At 42.1% G+C, this 18,876-nt stretch overlaps 3 protein-coding genes across 4 annotated transcripts in view; 2 read left to right on the top strand and 1 right to left on the bottom strand.

The window, feature by feature from the left end:
* The window catches only part of LOC144584981 (uncharacterized), a 464,602-nt gene that overhangs the window by 122,901 nt on the left and 322,825 nt on the right, over positions 1–18,876 (top strand).
* Positions 1–18,876, top strand: part of LOC144584976 (uncharacterized) — a 178,045-nt gene that overhangs the window by 122,870 nt on the left and 36,299 nt on the right. The window lies entirely within an intron of this gene.
* LOC140702912 (uncharacterized) lies at positions 376–18,732 on the bottom strand. 2 transcript variants are annotated; one of them, XM_078382379.1, is made up of 3 exons: positions 18,243–18,732; positions 17,139–17,227; positions 376–3,385 (listed from the first exon to the last, which is right to left on the bottom strand). In XM_078382379.1, exon 3 carries the CDS (start codon positions 3,380–3,382, stop codon positions 1,499–1,501), a length of 1,884 nt encoding a protein of 627 aa, XP_078238505.1. In that variant the 5' UTR covers positions 3,383–3,385; positions 17,139–17,227; positions 18,243–18,732; the 3' UTR covers positions 376–1,498. The 2 variants fall into 2 exon arrangements, with proteins under 2 accessions (XP_078238505.1, XP_078238506.1); XM_078382380.1 differs by lacking the exon at positions 17,139–17,227.

Genomic DNA, 18,876 nt, shown 5'->3' with positions numbered 1-18,876 from the left:
TAAAAAATTGCACTGGGCTGCATTATGAGCCGACCTGGGCCGCATGTCGGACAAGCCTGGCCTAAACCTTTGATTCCTCACCCAGAATTATCTCTATCCTCCTGGTCTTCTCTGTGACCCTTCTCAAATCTCTATCTTTCCATTCTCCCCATGGAGGTGTCACTTCTCTGACAGGTCATATATTCTGTCTCTGGGGCTCCATGGGCTTCTCCCTCCTCCTCTCAGGAAAGGACGGCACTTCGGTCAGGATGGGTTCAGCCCGACTTTCTCCATCAGATAGACAGCCAGTGACAAGGTGTTTGAAGCTCATCTGGGTATCTCATAGGAAGTCTTTTCATTGTTGCGGTGATTCCAGGCAATTCCAAAACTTGTTAATTCGGTACAAGTTCATTTATTTACATCATTTCTAGATTCCACACTTAAACATACTAAATCCAAAAGAATATGTAAGGCACTGTTACAGGCATGAGGAAAAAACTGTAGGTAGAGATCTTTAAACCCAAACATCATACATTTATGTAAAAACTGCAGGCTTATTTAAAATAATCCTTGCACCATGTAAAAAGATGCAGCAACTTAAATTTACATAATAAAACACTGGTGCTCATAATCTAGAAAGACAGAATACATCTTCAGAACACTTCAAACATCCTAATACAATGTATTATTAAGAAACAGAAAATTTGGTTCTCACCCAGCCATTTGTAATATCCATTGGTGGCTGTCACTGCCACACTGTTATCTTTTCGCTCTTCCAAGGAATTTCACCCGGCATCATGAAACCAAACATTTATGTTTCTCTATTCCTTTCTAATAACAATGTGTGAGATCTCTCCCAATATTTTTATCTCTTTGTTCTGCATCAATCAGCAAAAGAAATTTTCCCAAGGCTTAGATTTCCCAGACTCTGAGAAGCTCAGATGTTAAGGAGCAAAGGATTTGGTCACCTCTCACCCAGTGCAGTCCAGCACCCGAAGAGACCAAAGCTTGAAAAAACAAACTTTACACTTCTTCCAACAATCCCAATATTTTTGTTTATAAAAAAATAAGTAATACAAATGCATTGGCGCCCTCTTTAAAATTCAATTACTGTTATTATTTAGGAGGATAAAGACTTACAAAACAAATGACAGCTTCTCTCCCTTCACTACTTGCTTTTCTTTCATCAGTTAGCCATAGAACATTGATCCGTTTCTCTTTTTACACTAATTTTGTAAAAGCTTCCACTGTACAATATACGCTTATTCTCATTTTTTAGCAGAAAGTTCCACGTCTATTTTATAGTATCTCTCTGTTAATTAATGATAGAAGTAAAACACTTAACAAGTGTCACTTCAAAATGCACTCCATTTTTTCTCTTTTTCTCTCTGCTTTGCATTGAGTCAGCTTTTAGTTGCTTAATCTTTCCACTGGAAAACAGCATAAAACTGAATGAGCTTATGCGTTCTTTTAATTATCAGGAGCTCTGAATAACCCTCTTTCCACATTCCATGCATTTCTATGGCTTCTCCCCAGTGTGAGTCCTTTGATGTAACCTAAGGTTACCACTCTGACTAAAGCTCTTTCCACATTCCATGCATTTATGTGGTTTCTCCCCAGTGTGGGTCCTTTGATGTAATCTAAGATTACCACTGCAACTAAAGCTCTTTCCACATTCTATGCATTTATATGGTTTCTCCCCAGTGTGGGTCCTTTGATGTAACCTAAGGTCACCATTCTGACTAAAGCTCTTTCCACATTCCATGCATTTATATGGTTTCTCCCCAGTGTGGGTCCTTTCATGTGACTTAAGATGACTACTATTACTAAAGCTCTTTCCACATTCCATGCATTTATATGGTTTCTCCCCAGTGTGAGTTCTTTCATGTGACCTAAGGTTACCACTCTGACTGAAGCTCTTTCCACATTCTATGCATATATGTGGTTTCTCCCCAGTGTGAGTCCTTTGATGTGACTTAAGATGACTACTCTTATTAAATCTCTTTCCACATTCCATGCATTTATGTGGTTTCTCTCCAGTGTGAGTCCTATTATGTGATTTAAGATGACTACTATTACTAAAGCTCTTTCCACATTCCATGCATTTATATGGTTTCTCCCCAGTGTGCGTTCTTTCATGTTTCCTAAGGTCACCACTGTCACGAAAACTCTTTCCACATTCTATGCATTTATGTGGTTTCTCCCGAGTGTGCGTTCTTTCATGTTTCCTAAGGTCACCACTGTCACTAAAACTCTTTCCACATTCCATGGATTTATGTGGTTTCTCTCCAGTGTGAATTCTTTGATGTAACCTAAGTTGACCACTGTGACTAAAGCTTTTTCCACATTCTATACATTTATACGGTTTCTCCCCAGTGTGAGTCCTTTCATGTGACTTAAGATGACTACTATTACTAAAGCTCTTTCCACATTCCATGCATTTATGTGGTTTCTCCCCAGTGTGAGACCTTTGATGTGACCTAAGGGCATCACTGCGACTAAAGCTCTTTCCACATTCAAAGCATTTATGTGGTTTTTCCCCAGTATGAGTTCTTTGATGTGACCTAAGGTGACCACTCATACTAAAACTCTTTCCACATTCCAGGCATTTATGTGGTTTCTCCCCAGTATGTGTTCTTTGATGTAATCTAAGGACATCACTGTGACTAAAGCTCTTTCCACATTCCAAGCATTTATGTGGTTTCTCCCCAGTGTGAATTCTTTCATGTGACCTCAGGGTACTGCTATGACTAAAGCTCTTTCCACATTCCATGCATTTGTACGGTTTCTCCCCAGTATGAGTTCTTTGATGTGTTCTAAGGCTACCAATGTTACTTAAGCTCTTTCCACATTCCAAGCATTTATGTGGTTTCTCCCCAGTGTGTGTTCTTTGATGTCTACTTAGGTCACCACTCTGACTAAAGCACTTTCCACATTCCAAGCATTTGTACGGTTTATCCCCAGTATGAGTTCTTTGATGTGTTCTAAGGCTTCCATTGTTACTAAAGCTCTTTCCACATTCTATGCATTTATGTGGTTTCTCCCCAGTGTGCGTTCTTTCATGTTTCCTAAGGTCACCACTCTCACTAAAACTCTTTCCACATTCCATGCATTTATGTGGTTTCTCCCCAGTGTGAGTTCTTTGATGTGACCTAAGGTTACTACTCTGACTGAAGCTCTTTCCACATTCCATACATGGATACATTTTCTCCCCTGCATGTGTTCTTTGATGTGTACTGAGGTGACTTGCATTCATGTGTTTTCTCCCCTGCGTCAGTTCTTTCATGTGAAGTCCACGTACGGCCATTCCTTTTTTCAGCTTTCTGTTTTCTTGCTTGATTGCGAGTTCCTGCCCAGGTTCCCCTAGATGTTGCTGGGCAATTCTCCTTTTCGTGTTCATCATTCTCTGGTAGATTAAAAAAGAAGAGATACAATCACTTCCAAAATCTGCAGAAATAGCGAACTATATATTCCCACTCCGCCTGTGTCATGGATGAGGAAGGAAAAACAGCCAAAAAGGTGAAGAAAGAGAAACAGGGAGAGGATGATGCCAGACTGGAGGATGTTCCTTTGGGCTTGAAGTTGGAAGGGCTCTTCACTGGGATCTTTTGGAGGGAGGAGTCATGAAGGGAGGATCATTTCCTCACCCAAGTAAATACATCAAATTCAAAGTATATTAACTTTTTTTCATTCTCAAATTTTCCCCAATGATTATACTTAAGTTTCCAGAAAATTAGAAAGGAATTTCTCAAAGTTGATTAAAGAGGAAAGAAATAATTGAATTAAAGGATTTTTAATAAAAAATGAATAACAAGGGGGGGAGGACAGTGTTAGAAAGGAAGTATAAAAGTGGATGAATGTAGCTACATTATTAGACTCAAGAACTGGTAAAGAGAAGTTAGTGGTAAATGCTGGGAACTGACAAAGTCAGCAGAGATTATTTATTTATTTATTTATTTAATTTATTTAACTTATATGCCGCCCACACTACCTGAAGGTCTCTGGGCGGCTTACAGCATTTTAAATACCATAAAAAGGCAAAATAAAAGGGCAAAATAATTAAAATGCAATTAAAATATATATTCTAAAAATTGCCATCAGACCTACAGCTGATATTATTTCAGTTAAAAGCCATTTGGAACAGGAAGGTTTTGACCTGGTGCCGAAATGTCATCAACGTTGGTGCCAGACGACTCTCAGTCGGGAGGGCATTCCATAGTCTGGGGCAGCTGCCGAAAAGGCCCGTTCTCTACAAGCCCTCCCTCTTATCTCCTTAAGGGATGGCTCTTTCAAAAGGGCCCCCTGGTTAGATCTTAATTGCCGGGTAGGTTCATATGGAAAGAGGAGGTCCTTCAGGTATCCAGGGCCCAAGGCGTTTAGGGCTTTATATGTCAAAACAAGCACTTTGAATTGGGCCCAGGCAGCAACTGGTAACCAATGTAAATTAAACAGAATCGGCTTGATGTGATCTCTAGCAGCTCCACCACTCACCAGCTGCGCAGCTCGATTCTGGACCAGTTGCAGTCGCTGGACCATCTTCAAAGGCAGCCCCACATAGAGCGCATTGCAATAATCTATACGAGATGTTACCAGTGCGTGTGTATCTGTCATGAGACTCCGCTCGTCCAGGTAGGGCCGCAGCTGGTATAATTTCCATAGCTGACGGAAGGCGGCTCTGGCCACTGAGTCCACCTGGGCTTCCAAAGTTAGACTGGGGTCCAGGAGCACCCCCAGGCTGCGGACCCTGTCCCTTAGGGGGAGTGTAACCCCATTCAGGGCAGGGAAATGGCCCTCCAACCTGTCCGGTGAAGCACCCACTAACAGCACTTCCGTCTTATTATTCAGGGGGCGAAGAGAAAGGACAGGTCCACAAAAGGGTGTAGAATTTATAAAATGCCAATACAAGTAGGGAATCGACAGGATTTTATGGAAACGGAAGCAGAGATGGTCAGGGAAACAGGTACTCAGTTACTATAGTCTTAGAACTGGAGAACTATCAGCAAAGTGAACTCCCAACTTCTGGCTCCAGAGTTAGATCTCTAAACCAATGTGTATGGAAAGGGAGAAGGGAAAAATTTGATAAACATCTGTGGGAATAAAAGCAAAAATTTAAACATTGAAATACAGAAGGTATTTGACCCCAGCTAAATTAAATTTTAGAAATTCTAAATGCTGCACATTACAGGAGTACCTCGGTTTACAAAATCAATGTGTCCTCCAAGACTTTGCGTCATGTGAAAAATACATAAGCCAGAATGCAGGTTGCCAGGCACAGGGAAACTTCCTTCACAAAGCGAAAGAAACGGGGGGAAAGCCATTTAAACTGAGGCATTATTTCAAACTGATTTCCATTCGTAAACCAGAAATTACGTAAACCAAGGTGTACATAAAATGAGATACTACTGTACCTCAAATGTATTGTTCTTGGAAGTGCTACCTGTTAAACGCACAGGGCCAACTATTTATTTATTTGTTTGTTTATCTATTAAATTTATACCCCACCCATCTAGACCAAAGTCTACTCTGGCAGCTAACAATTAAAAAAGGATTAAAAATAAAATAAAATAAAAATTAACAATAGTAATATAGGTCAAGATGGAGGGGAAAAAATTCAAGTGATGACAGAAGGGAAAGCCTGCCTAAAGAGTCAGGTCTTACATTTGCTCTTAAAAACACCCAGCAAGGGAGCCAGACAGATCTCAGAGGGGAGACTGTTCCAAAGGCGAGCGGCCACTGCCGGTTTCTTGTATTGAATGAGTATCCAATGCAAGGCAGCCAAAGTGGAGGAAATATGCTGATATTTTCTTGTCCGACTAAGAAGTCTGGCCACTGTATTATGCACCATTTGAAGCTTGCACATCAATCTCAAAGGTAGCCCCACTGAGAGCGCATTGCAGTAGTCTAATCTCGAGACTACAAGTGCATGGACCAGAGTGGTGAGCACCCCAACATCAAGATAGGGATGCATCTGGGCAATCCGCCACAGATGGAAATAGATGGAGAGGATTACTGGGTTTCCATGGTGAGTGCCGGATCCAGATGGACCCCCAAGCAGCAAACCTCATTCTTCGTGGTGAGAGTCACTCCCCTAAAAGAGAGGGAGTTTCCCAAACCACCGATGGAGGGGACGACCACCCTGAGGAGCTCCGTCTTGTCTGGGTTCAGCCTCAGTCCATTCTCCTGCATCCATTGCAGTACAGCCTCCAGGCAGCGTTGAAGGGACGTAACGGCATCCACTGTGGTTGGAGAAAAGGAGATGTAGAGCTGGGTGTCATCAGGTAGGTGGAGCTCAGGGGTCTCCATACGTGGATGAGACAGTGGTGTCAAGAGGAGGGGTTTAGATTCATTTGGCACTTGGGAATGTTTTGGGAGAAGCCGGGCTTCACTTGAATGAACTTGGAATTGAACTGCTATCACATAATATTAAAAAGGTGGCAGAGCAGCTTTTAAACTGAATCCCAGGGGGAAAGCTGACTAGAGCTGAGAGGCACTCATTTCGGGACTCCTCATCCCTGTGGAATGAGGGTGGAGAGGATAGAGAACAACAAAGTGCTGACAGAGTAGGAATTAGGCATGGGAGCGTGATGGGATGGGATTGTTGTTCCACTGGAAGGAGAAGCAAACAAGCCACCCTTCTTGGGGGACCCCATAGGCAGGTGCTTTTAGGCAAATGCCCAAAGCATCTGAGTAAAGATGAGAGAATTGGAACATTTTACTTATTTAACATTTTTTTAAATAAACATTTTATTAGTTTTTCAATCTATCTACTTTGTTTTGTGCTTGTCAAACATCGTGTTACATGTTTTGCTTACAATTATTTGTTTTTACATCTCAGTGTCTTCCCGGTTATCCCCCCAAATTCCAAACATCTTTTAAACATTCAAACCATTCATATACTAATTTTAGTATACAATATGGCTACTATCATATTACTCTCATATTATATAAAATTCTCAAGGTCTTCTAATAACATTCTTATTGAAAGTGGTTCCAGATCCATGACCCAGCTTTATATCTAGTTTAGTTTACCTAAAATAAAAAAAAAACACCATATTACATCTTTACCCTGATTAGGGCTCTCTTATTTCAATTTAGTTCTCCTTTTTAATATACAGAATATACCCTTTTACAGTTCCAGATGATAAATATAAACTTGTTTTCAATATTAAGGGGCCCTTCCTTGTTTTCCCTTTTTTCATCTTTCTAGGTAATTCCCTCTCTAATTTCCCTTTTCTCATTTAACATTTCTGTGTCTCTAAGCATTCTGTCATCTTTCATATCCTCTGAAACCATTTTGTAGATCTGATTTATGTCCACTAACTCTTTATGTACTTGGTCTATCTTCAATGAGTCTTCCAGGCTTTTTTTGGTTAATTTTGCTGGTTTTTCCCTTTGTCTTCCCCTGGTACTCTCCTCTGGTCCAAGACTAATGTTTCTCTTAGATTAACGTCCTCCAGCTGCTGCTTTGATTGGCATACATCATCTGAGATACTCCCATTTCCTTCTTTGTTGTTCCCTGTTGCTTGCGGACTATAGTTCTTCTGATGTTGATTAGATAATTTTGCCTCTTGATAATGAGATCTCACTGTTTCTAATATTGTTCGAAGGGTAGATTTTATTTCATTCCAAAATTGTCCTTGTTGTGCCATTCTGTTTCAGCTGCCCAAATGGTTATAAACAGATATTCAAAGTTTCCAGAGTCATTTCAAAAAGTCCGCTTTGGCTAAATAGGCCTGAACCAAATTTGAACCCTCAAAATACCACGGTAGGGTGCAATATTTGCATCCGTGGCCTGATGGCCTTAAAGGTCCACTTTAGGGTCAATTTTCCAGCCAGGCTCAAAGAAAGTCAAAAGGAAATAACAGCAGAGTGCTCAAGGTCACCGCTCCTAGCTGTGATGATTTGTGTTTTTATGTGTATTAGAATGGGATATGTAGTCCTAAGATTGTCCCAATAGCATCCATTTTGATTTAAAGTCTGTTCTGTAGTAGGAAAGTTTTACATGCTGTTTCAGAGAAGCTTCGCTCTCTGGTTATCTCGTTGCTAAGCTGAGTAGAGAGCAGAGACTTTCGTAGTCAAAATAATTCTGCCACAAAGAATGATAACAACTGAAGCTCCATGAGAAAGTTAGGCGGGACAACAAGACCCAGGAGGCATTCTGGGAAGAAGAAGGGTGAGTGAGGAGGAGAAAAAGATGGAGTTTGCCTGAGAAAGGGGCAGACACGTGCTTTTCCCTTAATGGACTATTTTTCCTACCATGGACTGGTTTTCATCTAGCATCAGCCTTTGAAGACCCAAGACACGTGAGATGGACTATGTTACCCTTTATATTAGTTAGCATAGTTTCATTTCTTTATTTTTTTAGCTGGAGTGGGGGGAGTGGAGTGTTCCGTTGGTCTTGAATGAAAATGTACCTACTGAACTATTTTATACTATCAACTGAAACCTTTTCTAAAGCAATTCTTTTTAATAAAACAGTAATGATTGATTTCTATCTAGAAGTATTGTTTCTTGTTCAGACTAGCTGAGGAATATTAATTGGCCTTATATGTTCGCTACCAAAGATTTCTAGAGCCCAGATTAATCTGAGTATATCTCATGGTTATGTCTGTGTTGCTTTCTTAAGGGGATTGGCTTTTGAGGAAGAAATTTAGACAAGACCTGGCTGGGAACTAAGTGGCTCTGCTCAGCAGTTAGAGGTTTGTCTGGATTTCGTACTCATCCCAGTCTCCGGCACCCCCCATAAATCTCTTTGGAGATAAGGGGCTGCTTACACTAGCTCCATGCCAAAAGATTTCAGGTAGTCAAAACAGAGTCCAGATTTATCAAGTATAACTCACAGGAAAGTTTCTCAAGCTTCACAACGCCAAACTGTAATATTCTTAAAGTGTATTTTTAAAAGTTATTTCCTTTCCATCAGCTATCCCTCTCACCAGATTTTTTGCTGCTTTATAGTTTCTGAGATGAGATATCAATTCTTTTTTCCCATATATAGGAATTATTTCCTCCAGGGGTATAAGCAATTAGTTATAAAAATCTCACCAGATGGTAAACAACGATGCCAGATGTTGATTGTTGCTTCTTAGCCAGCTGCCAATGACTTGCAAGCGAGCCAAGGCTGCTTGTTTCTGCCCGTTGGCTGATTAGGAGTTTCCTGGATCGAACGGGGGTGGCTGCTCCCCCGTGATCAACAGGCTTCCCCCCCCCAGTTCACCACCCCTCCAGGGTGGTTCCGACACCCTATGGTGTCCCAGACAAGGTCAGAATTCAGCCCGGGGGACAGAGCTCTGTCCTCCTGCTGCTGTCTCGTCGCGATGTCAAGCCAGAAGGAGAAGCAAACAAGCCGCCCTTCTTGGGAGACCCGATAGGCAGGTGCTTTTAGGCAAATGCCCGAAGTGTCTGAGCAAAGATGAGAGAACTGGAACATTTTATTTATTTAACTTTATTTACCTAACTTTTATTTGGAGGGTAGATATAAGATTGATAGAGTGGCCATAGCAGAAACCTGGTGGGATTTGGAGAACCAATGGGATTCCACAATCCCAGATGATAAACTCTAGAGGAGGGACAGGGAGGGCCGTGTGGGAGGCGGGGTGGCCGTCTAGGTCAAAGAAGGGGTAGAATCCAGCAGAATGGCGATAGACAGTGGGTCTGACTCCATCATAGAATCACTGTGGGTTAAACTGCCAGCCCCAAGGAGCAATGTGATAGTAGGTTGGGGGGCTTGCTATCATCCTCCAGATCAAAAACTTGAGGGGGAAATGTTGGGAAAAACTTGAGCGGGAAAATTTGATAAGTGGATAGAAATCAGGGAGGTGTCCAAAAGGCACAAGATCGTAAACATTAGGAACTTCAATTATCCTCACATCGACCCGTGCTCGGATCAAGAAAGAGAGACCGGGTTTCTTGACACGCTAAATGACTACAGTGGACCCTCTACTTACAGAATTAATCTGTATTGGAACGGTGGCTGCAGGTCGAAAAGTCTGTAGGTTGAGTCTCCACTGAATGCATTGAAAACCAATTAATCTGTAACTGCCCGTTGTTGTTCCGTTTTTGTTTCATTTTGCTTTTTTAGTGGTCTGTTGGTCGATTCTCCGGCTGCAAGTCAAATCTAAATTTTGCAGCCAGAGAAGTCTGTAACTCAAAATGTCTGTAAGTCAAGCCATCTGTAAGTCGAAGGTCCACTGTACATCTTGGAGCAATTTCTCGTGGAGCCCAACAGAGGACAGGTGACTCTGGATCTAATGTCGTGTGGTGCTCAGGACCTGGTTAGAGACAGGAATGTCACTGAGTCGCTAGGGAATAGTGACCATGCTGTCTCCAGACACAATAAACCTTGATTTATGAAGAGTGAACTTCCATCAGATGAGGAAGCTAGTTAGAAGGAAGTTGAAAGGGAAGGTTAAAAAAATCTTTCCAGAGTGCATAGAGTCTTTTGAAAACAACAGTAGTAGAGGCCCAACAGTAGTATAATGCAAAAAACTAAGTCCCAAAAGGTGCCGGCATAGATAAGAAGCAGAGTTAGGGAGTTTTTAAAGGGCAAGGAGGGGTCCTTCCCTAAATGGAAATCCTTCCCAAATAAGGAAAACAAGAAGGAACACAAACTCTGAATTAAGAAAGGTAAGAAGATGAGACAGACGGCCAATTTGAGACTTTGTGGAACATAAGACCAGCAATATAAGGGGGAATAATAAAAGCTTCTTTAAATATGTTAGAAGTAGGAAGCCTGTCATAGGGTTGGCCCTCTAGATGGTAGGGGAGGGAAAGGGGGACTTGGAGATGGCAGAGAAATTAAATGAGCTTTTTTTTTTGTTTTTGTTTTTTTGCAACTGTCTCCACAACAGACGATTTTGGCCAAATTCTGCTGCCCGAATGGCCCTTCTTGAATAAGGAATTAAATCAGATACAAGTTATTCTACTCGAGCCACAGGTGTCACCAGAAGGTCTTCTCCGGAGGCCTGGAAAGGGTCAACAGGGACTCAAATGGGAAGGAGCCTTTTTCCAGCAGTAGAGGTGGCAGAAAAAGAGATTCACACCTTGGCTGAATTTCTATGGAAGACTTCAGGAGCCATAGATCTCTTGGAGAATTGACACAAATATCGCTCCCTAAAAACTCAATTAAGGAAATTTATAAAAGAAAAAAGGCAGACATTTATTTGGGAGCAACGGAGCAAGCTCCAACAGGCAGTGACCCAGAAAAACAATAAACTATTTTGGGCCATTGTGGCCGGCTCCTCCAGGCTGGAAGTACGAGACCTTGCCATAATATCTCCACCAAGATGGGTCCAAAATTTTTCAGACCTTCTTTTTGACAAAGATAGAGCTGTTAAACCTTCTACACTCTTTGCTCTCTCTGATCTTCCTGTTTGGCCACCAGTAATTATAGAAGAGACCAAAGATTTAATCACTCAGTTACAAGCCAGAAAAGCAGCCGGCCTCAACACCATCCCACCGGACTTATTGAAACCCGAACCGGACTGGTGGGCTTTACTCTTTGCTTCACTTTTCAAGGCTATAGATAATACTGGGATCTTGCCAAAATTCTGGACCACTGCAATCCTTGCCCCATTTATAAAAAAAGGGGAACCTGCACCTCCCAGAAAAATTCAGAACTATCAGTTTATTATCAGTAATTAGGAAACTCTATGCAAAGCAGCAACTAATTAAACTTAATTCCTGCATCAATATCCAGACATTGCTAGGCCCTGAGCAAGCTGTTTTCGGGAAAGGTAAGGCCACTGGAGATAACTGCTAAATACTTTCGCATCTCATTAACAAAACAGTTGAGCATGAAAATTCTAAATGGTATGTGGCTTTCCTTGAAAGGCAGCTTTCAATTCAGTAGACAGAGAGTTTCTCTGGGAAAAACTTGAAAACATGGGCATAAATAAAAGACTCGGCACAACATGCCAAGTTTGTGTATCTTGGAAAGTGGAGTTAACTAATCAATTTCCAACCAAAAAGGGAGTGAAACAAGGCCGCATTCTTGCTCCCTCCCTATTCAACCTATTTACGAATGATCTAGCCCCCTTTCTAGCCAGTGTGGAGGGTCATCCACCAAAATTGGGGATGCATCGTGTCCCATTATTTATATTTATTTATTTATTTTATTTTATTTTATTTATGTGGATGAGGCTGTTATCATCTTGCGCTCCCGTCTAGGTTTGAAATGTTTAATCAACAGAACTGTGGAATACCTGGACAAAAACAAAATGCAACTAAATTATGATGAATCCAAGATTTTGGTTTTTTCAAAGTCGTGGAAGCAACTTCAATGGAATCTGAATGGGCACAAGATAGAACAGGTAAAAGAGTATAAATACCTAGGCAACCTAACCATCTGCCACAACTCAAACCTTCACATATAATCTGTGAATGGACCAATCTGGCAAGATAAATGGAGGAAAGTAAAGGCTGCTTTTGCAAGTCCATGCAAGGACAGGTTGATTGAGTAATTGGTCAAATATTAAATTAATAAGTAAAATTAATTAATTGATTAAAATTTAAATTAAATGTGACGTGCCTCTACGTGTCTCCAGATTATTTCACTAGCCTGAGGCTAACGACATGTTCTCTCCTTTAGGCTGGCCACCAGTCGACCTCTCTCAGCACCACAGTCCTCCCCCCTTAATAAGTTTGTTTTATGAGGGGAAATCTAGCCGTTTGACTTCATAAACAAACAGCTACGTACATGCAAATACAATATCTTACTAATACTTATACATATCTTAAAATACAATTCTCTCTTTATTCTACACATAGAACTGTAAATATTCTACAGTTAGAATGACCACGGGGAGATTAGGAAAAGGCAACACCTTGGTTGCGCAGATGGGACAACCCGAGACGTATGACACCACAGTGAAGGAGACAGGGAAATTTTGTTGGGCACAAATCTAACAACCAGGCAACTCCGTGCACAGAACAAGGTAAGAAGAGTGGACTGTTAAGTATTGCCTTGGTGGTTGGGATAGGGACTGATTGACAGAGTGTGTTAGATGTGTCTTGGACACAAAGTGAGTGTGGAGTCTTGATCCACGATTCCATTGTATCCGCGAGGAGCGTCCAGCCAGCAAAAAGAGGAAATGGGCCAAAAGAGAAAAGGGGAAACGCCATCCCCCCCACGTAGGATGTGAAGGGAAGAGAGAAGGAAGGAGACCAGAAATAAGAAGGACCAGGAGCAGAGAGTTAGAGAGAAGTGGAGGCCGGTACGGTGGAGGTGAAGAGAGTAAGGTATTGCTAGAAGGGTGGGAAGGTTTCTGGATGGAGAAAGCATGGATTTATATCTGGGAGAGGATGATTATATAAAGAGAAGAGGTAGAAAGGTGAAGGAATGATCACTCAGCCAGAAAAACTTTCTACTGGGGCAAACGGGAGAGTACAGGATGGACTTGAAAGGGAAGCGTGGATGCAAATAGCAAAGGAGAAAAGAGAGAATGTAGAACGGAAGAACCATCACCCACACGGGGGTATGGAAATGCCTTCCCAGAGGAGACGAATGGAGGGCGAGAGCGGTGGCCTGAGGAGACGCTGCCCCTCTTGCATCTCCTCGTGTCCGCCTCAAGGGAAGCCCCACCTAAAGAGAGTTACTGTAGTCTATTCTTAGAGACACAGAGTCATAGAGTTGGAAGAGACCACGGAGGCCATCCAGTCCAACCCCCTGCCATGCGGGAACATCCATCAAATTACTCCCAACAGATGGCCATCCAGCCTCTGCATAAAAACCTCCAAAGAAGGAGACTCCACCACCCTTCGAGGCAGCCTCTTCCACGGCTGGACAGCTCTGATTGTCAGGGAGTTCTTCCTAATGTTCAAATGGAATCTCTTTTCCTGTAGTTTGAAACCATTGCTCCATGTCCTAGTCTCTGGAGCCCTGGAAAACAAACCTGTCCCCCTCTTCAACATGACACCCTTTCAAATATATAAACACAGCTATCATGTCCCCTCTCAACCTTCTTTTTGAAAGGCTAAATATTCCCGGCTTCCTAAGCCACTCCTCATACGACATGGCTTCCAGACCTTTATCCATTTTGGTCGCCCTCCTCTGGACACGTTCCAGGTTGTCAACATCCTTTTGGAATTGAGGTGCCCAGAACTGGACACAAGATTCCAGGTGAGGTCTGACCAAAGCAGAATAGAGTGGTACTATCCCTTCCCTTGATCTAGTCAATATACACCTATGTATGCAACGAAGAATTGCCTTGGCTTTCTTGGCAGCCGCATCACAATGCTGACTCATGTTCGGCTTGTGGTCCATCAAGACTCCTGGATCCTTTTTACGGGTCCTGTTGTCTAGCTAGGTGTCTTCCATCCTATATCTCTGCAGATCATTTTTTTCTGCCTCGCTGTAGGACCTTACATTTCTCCCTGTCGAAATTCATTTTGTTAGTTTTGGCCCATAACTCTAATCTGTCAAGCTCATTCTGAATTTTAATCCTGTCCTCTGGGGAATTAGCAACCTCTGCCAATTTGATATCATCTGCAAATTTAATCGGCCTGCTCTCTATTCCTTCATCCTAGGTATTGATAAAGAGGTTGAATAACATGGGACCCAGAACAGAACCCTGGGGCACCCCACTAGTCACCTCTTTCCAGCATGAAGGGGAGCCGTTTGTGATCACCCTTTGAGTATGGTCAGTCAACCAACTACAAATCCACCTAACAGTAGCACTGTCCATCACACACTGTACAGCTTCTTTGCAAGAATATTGTAAGGAACCTTGTCGAAGGCCTTATTAAAATCAAGATATGCTAGGACGTCACTTCCGCTCGGGAGGGATGAGCAGCTAAGAACTAATTTTCTATGTCGCCGGTATGTAAAACAACTTTTAAAATGCATTTCTTCCTTTTGAAGATGGATTTTTTCTTTATAAACCTTTGGAGCGAAAGATAAGGAGTGTGTACATGTCGCTAAATTCTTTTAAGACTGTGTTGGTTTAGAGTTGGACACTACTTTTGTTTTTGAGTCTGGTAAGCTTTTAGGGCTATGCTTCTAATGAGACAATTTCCTACCATAACGCTCATTTCTAAATCATTTTTTCTATGCAAAAGAATTTTGTCCTTTTACTTCACCAATAAAATTAGTGACTGAAATAGAAAATTTCCCAGCAAACTTGAAGGGACTTGTTGATTTGTTTAAGGATAAAAACATTGCTAGATTGAAGGATTGGATGATTAAAATGAGCTCAAGGGATCAGATTATAGCTAAACTTGAAACTAATAAATCATCAACGTACAATTATATCCAGTGAGGCAGATGGACTAATGAATGGTTGAGGATTAATGGCAAATGTAGAGAATGTACTATGAACAATTTCTATCATCATATCAACACAAGGAGAAGGATGCTTTGAAGAAGGGAGTAGTAAGTAAAATTTATAACCTAATTTTGGATCAGGAGGAAAATGAGATTAAAACAGAAGGATCAAAATCAATTTGGGAACATGATTTTGATCTCAGAATAGAAGATTGGAAAAAATCTGGAAGACAAGAGATCTAAGATTAATGTCGGTAAGAATAAAGGAGATTTAAAAAAAATAGTTTAGGGTGGTACATGACTCCAGTGAAATTGAACAGAAAAATTCAGACTATTCTAAGGCCTGTTGGAAATGTGATGAAGAAATTGGCACGTATTATCATATGTGGTGAGAGTGTAAATTGATTCAGAAATTTTGAAAATTGATTTTTAAGGAAATATGTGATATATTTGGAAAAGAGACTGACCTTAACTCAAAAATTGCTTAGTTGTTAATTTTTGATAAATTAGAGCTTGATTATTACCCAATGGAATTGAATTTTATGACAAGTGCTTAATTATTAATAGCTAGATACGGGAAAGACAAACATGATATCAAAGTAGAAAATTGGTATAATGAAGTGTGGGACATTTCATTAAATGACAAATTGACTACTGAACTTAAGATGAAAACAGGGGAAATAAGTTTGAATATTTTTAATGCTATTTGGGGTAGATTTCTTGAATTTGAATTAGTGAAGAGAAAGTAATAAAAGAATTACTCCAAAAGGTCCTGTGGGTATGGGGGTGCACTGGGTTTTAGATTGTTAGGAAGTATTTTGTATTGTTGCATTTGATTTGGAAAATAATAAAAAAAATTAAAAAATGAACTCAAGTTATCCTACATCCACAGTGTTCCCTTCATCCTCCAGGCCTGTAACTCTATTAAAAAAGGAGATCGAATTTGTCTGGCATGAATTGTTTTTTGGGAAACCCATGTTGACTTCTAGTAATGACAGCATTGCTTTCTAAGTAAATGCAAATTGTCTGCTTAATGATCAATTCTAGAGTCTTTCCAGAAATTGATGTCAGACTGACGGGGCAATAATCCTTTGGGTCTTTTTTTTCATGTATATTTTTTTATACTTAGCTGAGTAGAAAGTTCTTTAGTCAACCTTTCTTGTTTCTTTATAGACACTCTGTGTGTGGACCCATCCGGGGAGCGACAGGGCATCCAGGCAGGGACACAGCTGCGCAATTTGTCTGAGAGAAGTGAGCGGATCCGACCACCGGCACCATCTGGTTCAACACTGACGGAGTTAGGTCCAGAAGGACGCTCATTGAGTGTTGGGAACCCTCCAAATCACAGATCTCGGGGGCACCCAGTTGGAAGCCCCCCCCCCCGTCTTGTTTGGAGTCAGCCTCCGTCTACTGTCCTTTTTATCCTCCCATTGAAGGAGAAGGTGGGGACAGAACTGAGGTTCCCTGTTAATCGATCATCATAAGAGTTTTAAGTAAAAGTTGATGGTGCAAATCAAAATCCCCCAGTCTGGCTTGTCTGTTCAGGGGGAAGGAGGAGGGAGCCTTGAAGGGGAAACCCCCCACACACACACCCCAAATCAGGACGACCAAGGTTTTCCTCTTGCCAAGAGGACCTGCCCTTGGTGAGCATCTGGATGGGGTGAGCAGGACTGAGGTTTTATTTTAAAAATACACCAAAATACGATACAAAGAAAACCGTACCCCCAAACACCAGCACTTTGCACATGTTGAAAGAAGAACTGTGGTGCCATGGATGGAGTACCAGACTGGAAACCAGGAGACCTGGATTCAAATCCCTGCCAGGCCAGGAAAACTGAGAGGAGAGAGAATGTGTGCGTGGGGCAAGGCTACTTAAGCCACCTCTTGGAATCTCACTGACCTTGCAAACGTTGGAGGGATCTGGGATGTGGTTCTTTGTTTTCGGTCCCAAAAAAAAGCAAAGGGAATTCAGCTCAGTCTCGCCCCTTCCTTGGAGAAAAAGAAAAACAGAAAAGATCAGCCGGGAGGCTTTATGGATAAAGCAAATCAAAAAGTTTCCTTCCGAGATGTGCCTTCCTCTTGTTTCTATTTTTCTATTGGGAGGAAGGAAGGAAGGAAGGAAGGAAGGAAGGAAGGAAGGAAGGAAGGAAGGAAGGAAGGAAGGAAGGAAGGAAGGAAGGAAGGAAGGAAGGAAGGAAGGAAGGAAGGAAGGAAGGAAGGAAGGAAGGAAGGAAGGAGCATCTCACGCCGGGCTCCGAGATGAAACCTCCACCAAACCAGGGAGGAGGGGGGGCAACATCCGGGAACCAGAGAGCAACAGGAACCATGCTTCCCACTGACACCTGTGATGAAAGCATCAGCATACAAGATGGTATTTCTCCCACTATTTATTTAAAATATTTTTACCCCACCTTTCTCCTTAAAAAAAGGTCACAAGGCAGCTCATGTAAATCTTTAAAACACAAGATTTAAAAGTTAAAAACAGCAAATCTACAAATCTTAAAAAGAATCAAACCAAAGCTACACTAAAAATGGCAAAGGAAATCAACATCTAGAAAACACCAGAGCCCGTGTGATGTAGTGGACCTCTGTTCTCATGGGACCCTTTGTTATTTCTTGTCATTTTAGGGATCCTAACGCAGAGCGTGTCTCCAAAGGCGCCCCTCGGCCTCCGCGCCCCCTCCGTGGGCCAAGGGCCCCGTGTGTCGTGGGGTTGTTGACCCAAGGCGGGCAGAGTTCAGGTCTCAGGACTTTTCTCGCTGTCTCTCTTCCAACCCCCAACCTTGCTTAGGCTTTGCTCTTCCCTTTGAGCTCACTGCCAACCTCGCAGGGCTGGGAAAGGCTTGGTGTGGGCTGCCCCTGCTGGAAAGCAAAGCGTTTTGTGATCACTTGGTCTGGAATGGACCCTTCAGAGCCATTCACTCCACAAAAGATCCGCCAAGAGACGGAGACGCCCCAGAAGGAGAGGCTGGGTTGCCAAGCCACCTCTTGAAACCTCACTGACCTTGCAAATGTTGGAGGAATCTGGGATTTGATTCTTTGTTTTTGGTCCCAAAAAAAGCAAAGGGAATTCAGCTCAGTCTCGCCCCTTCCTAGGAGAAAAGAAAAACAGAAAAGATCATCCTACAGACAAAGCAAATCAAAAATGTTTCCTTCTGAGATGTGCCTTCCTCATGTTTCTATTGGATGGAAAGAAAGAAACAAGAAAGAAGGGAAGGAAGGAAGGAGCACCTCATGCCAGGCTCTGAGATAAAACCTCCACCAACCCAGGGAGGAGGGGGGCAACAGCAGAGAACCAGAGAGCAACAGAAACCATGCTTCCCGCTGTCACCTGTGATGAAAGCAGCAGCCTCCAAGAGGGTATTTCTTCCACTATTTATTTAAAATACTTTTACCCCACCAGGTTCCCCTTCACATTGAGTCCAGTCATGTCCGACTCTAGGGGGCGGTGCTCATCCCGTTTTTCAAGCCGTAGAGCCAGCGCTTGTCCGAAGACAGTTTCCATTGTCATGTGGCCAGCGCGACTAGGGAACAATGTTTTACCTTCCTACTGAGGTGGTATCTATTATTTATTTATTTATTTATTTACAATATTTTTTAGCCGCACCATCAACAGTGGCCCCTGGGTGGTGTACAAC

Source organism: Pogona vitticeps, chromosome W (genome assembly GCF_051106095.1).
Source record: "Pogona vitticeps strain Pit_001003342236 chromosome W, PviZW2.1, whole genome shotgun sequence".
Lineage (NCBI taxonomy): Eukaryota > Metazoa > Chordata > Lepidosauria > Squamata > Agamidae > Pogona > Pogona vitticeps.
The sequence above is the reverse complement of the archived record's forward strand: the minus strand, read 5'-3'. Positions and strand labels throughout refer to the sequence as shown.

Excerpts from the sequence above, each read along its gene's own strand:
- LOC140702912 (XM_078382379.1), bottom strand. The coding sequence starts at position 3,382 with ATGATGAACACGAAAAGGAGAATTGCCCAGCAACATCTAGGGGAACCT.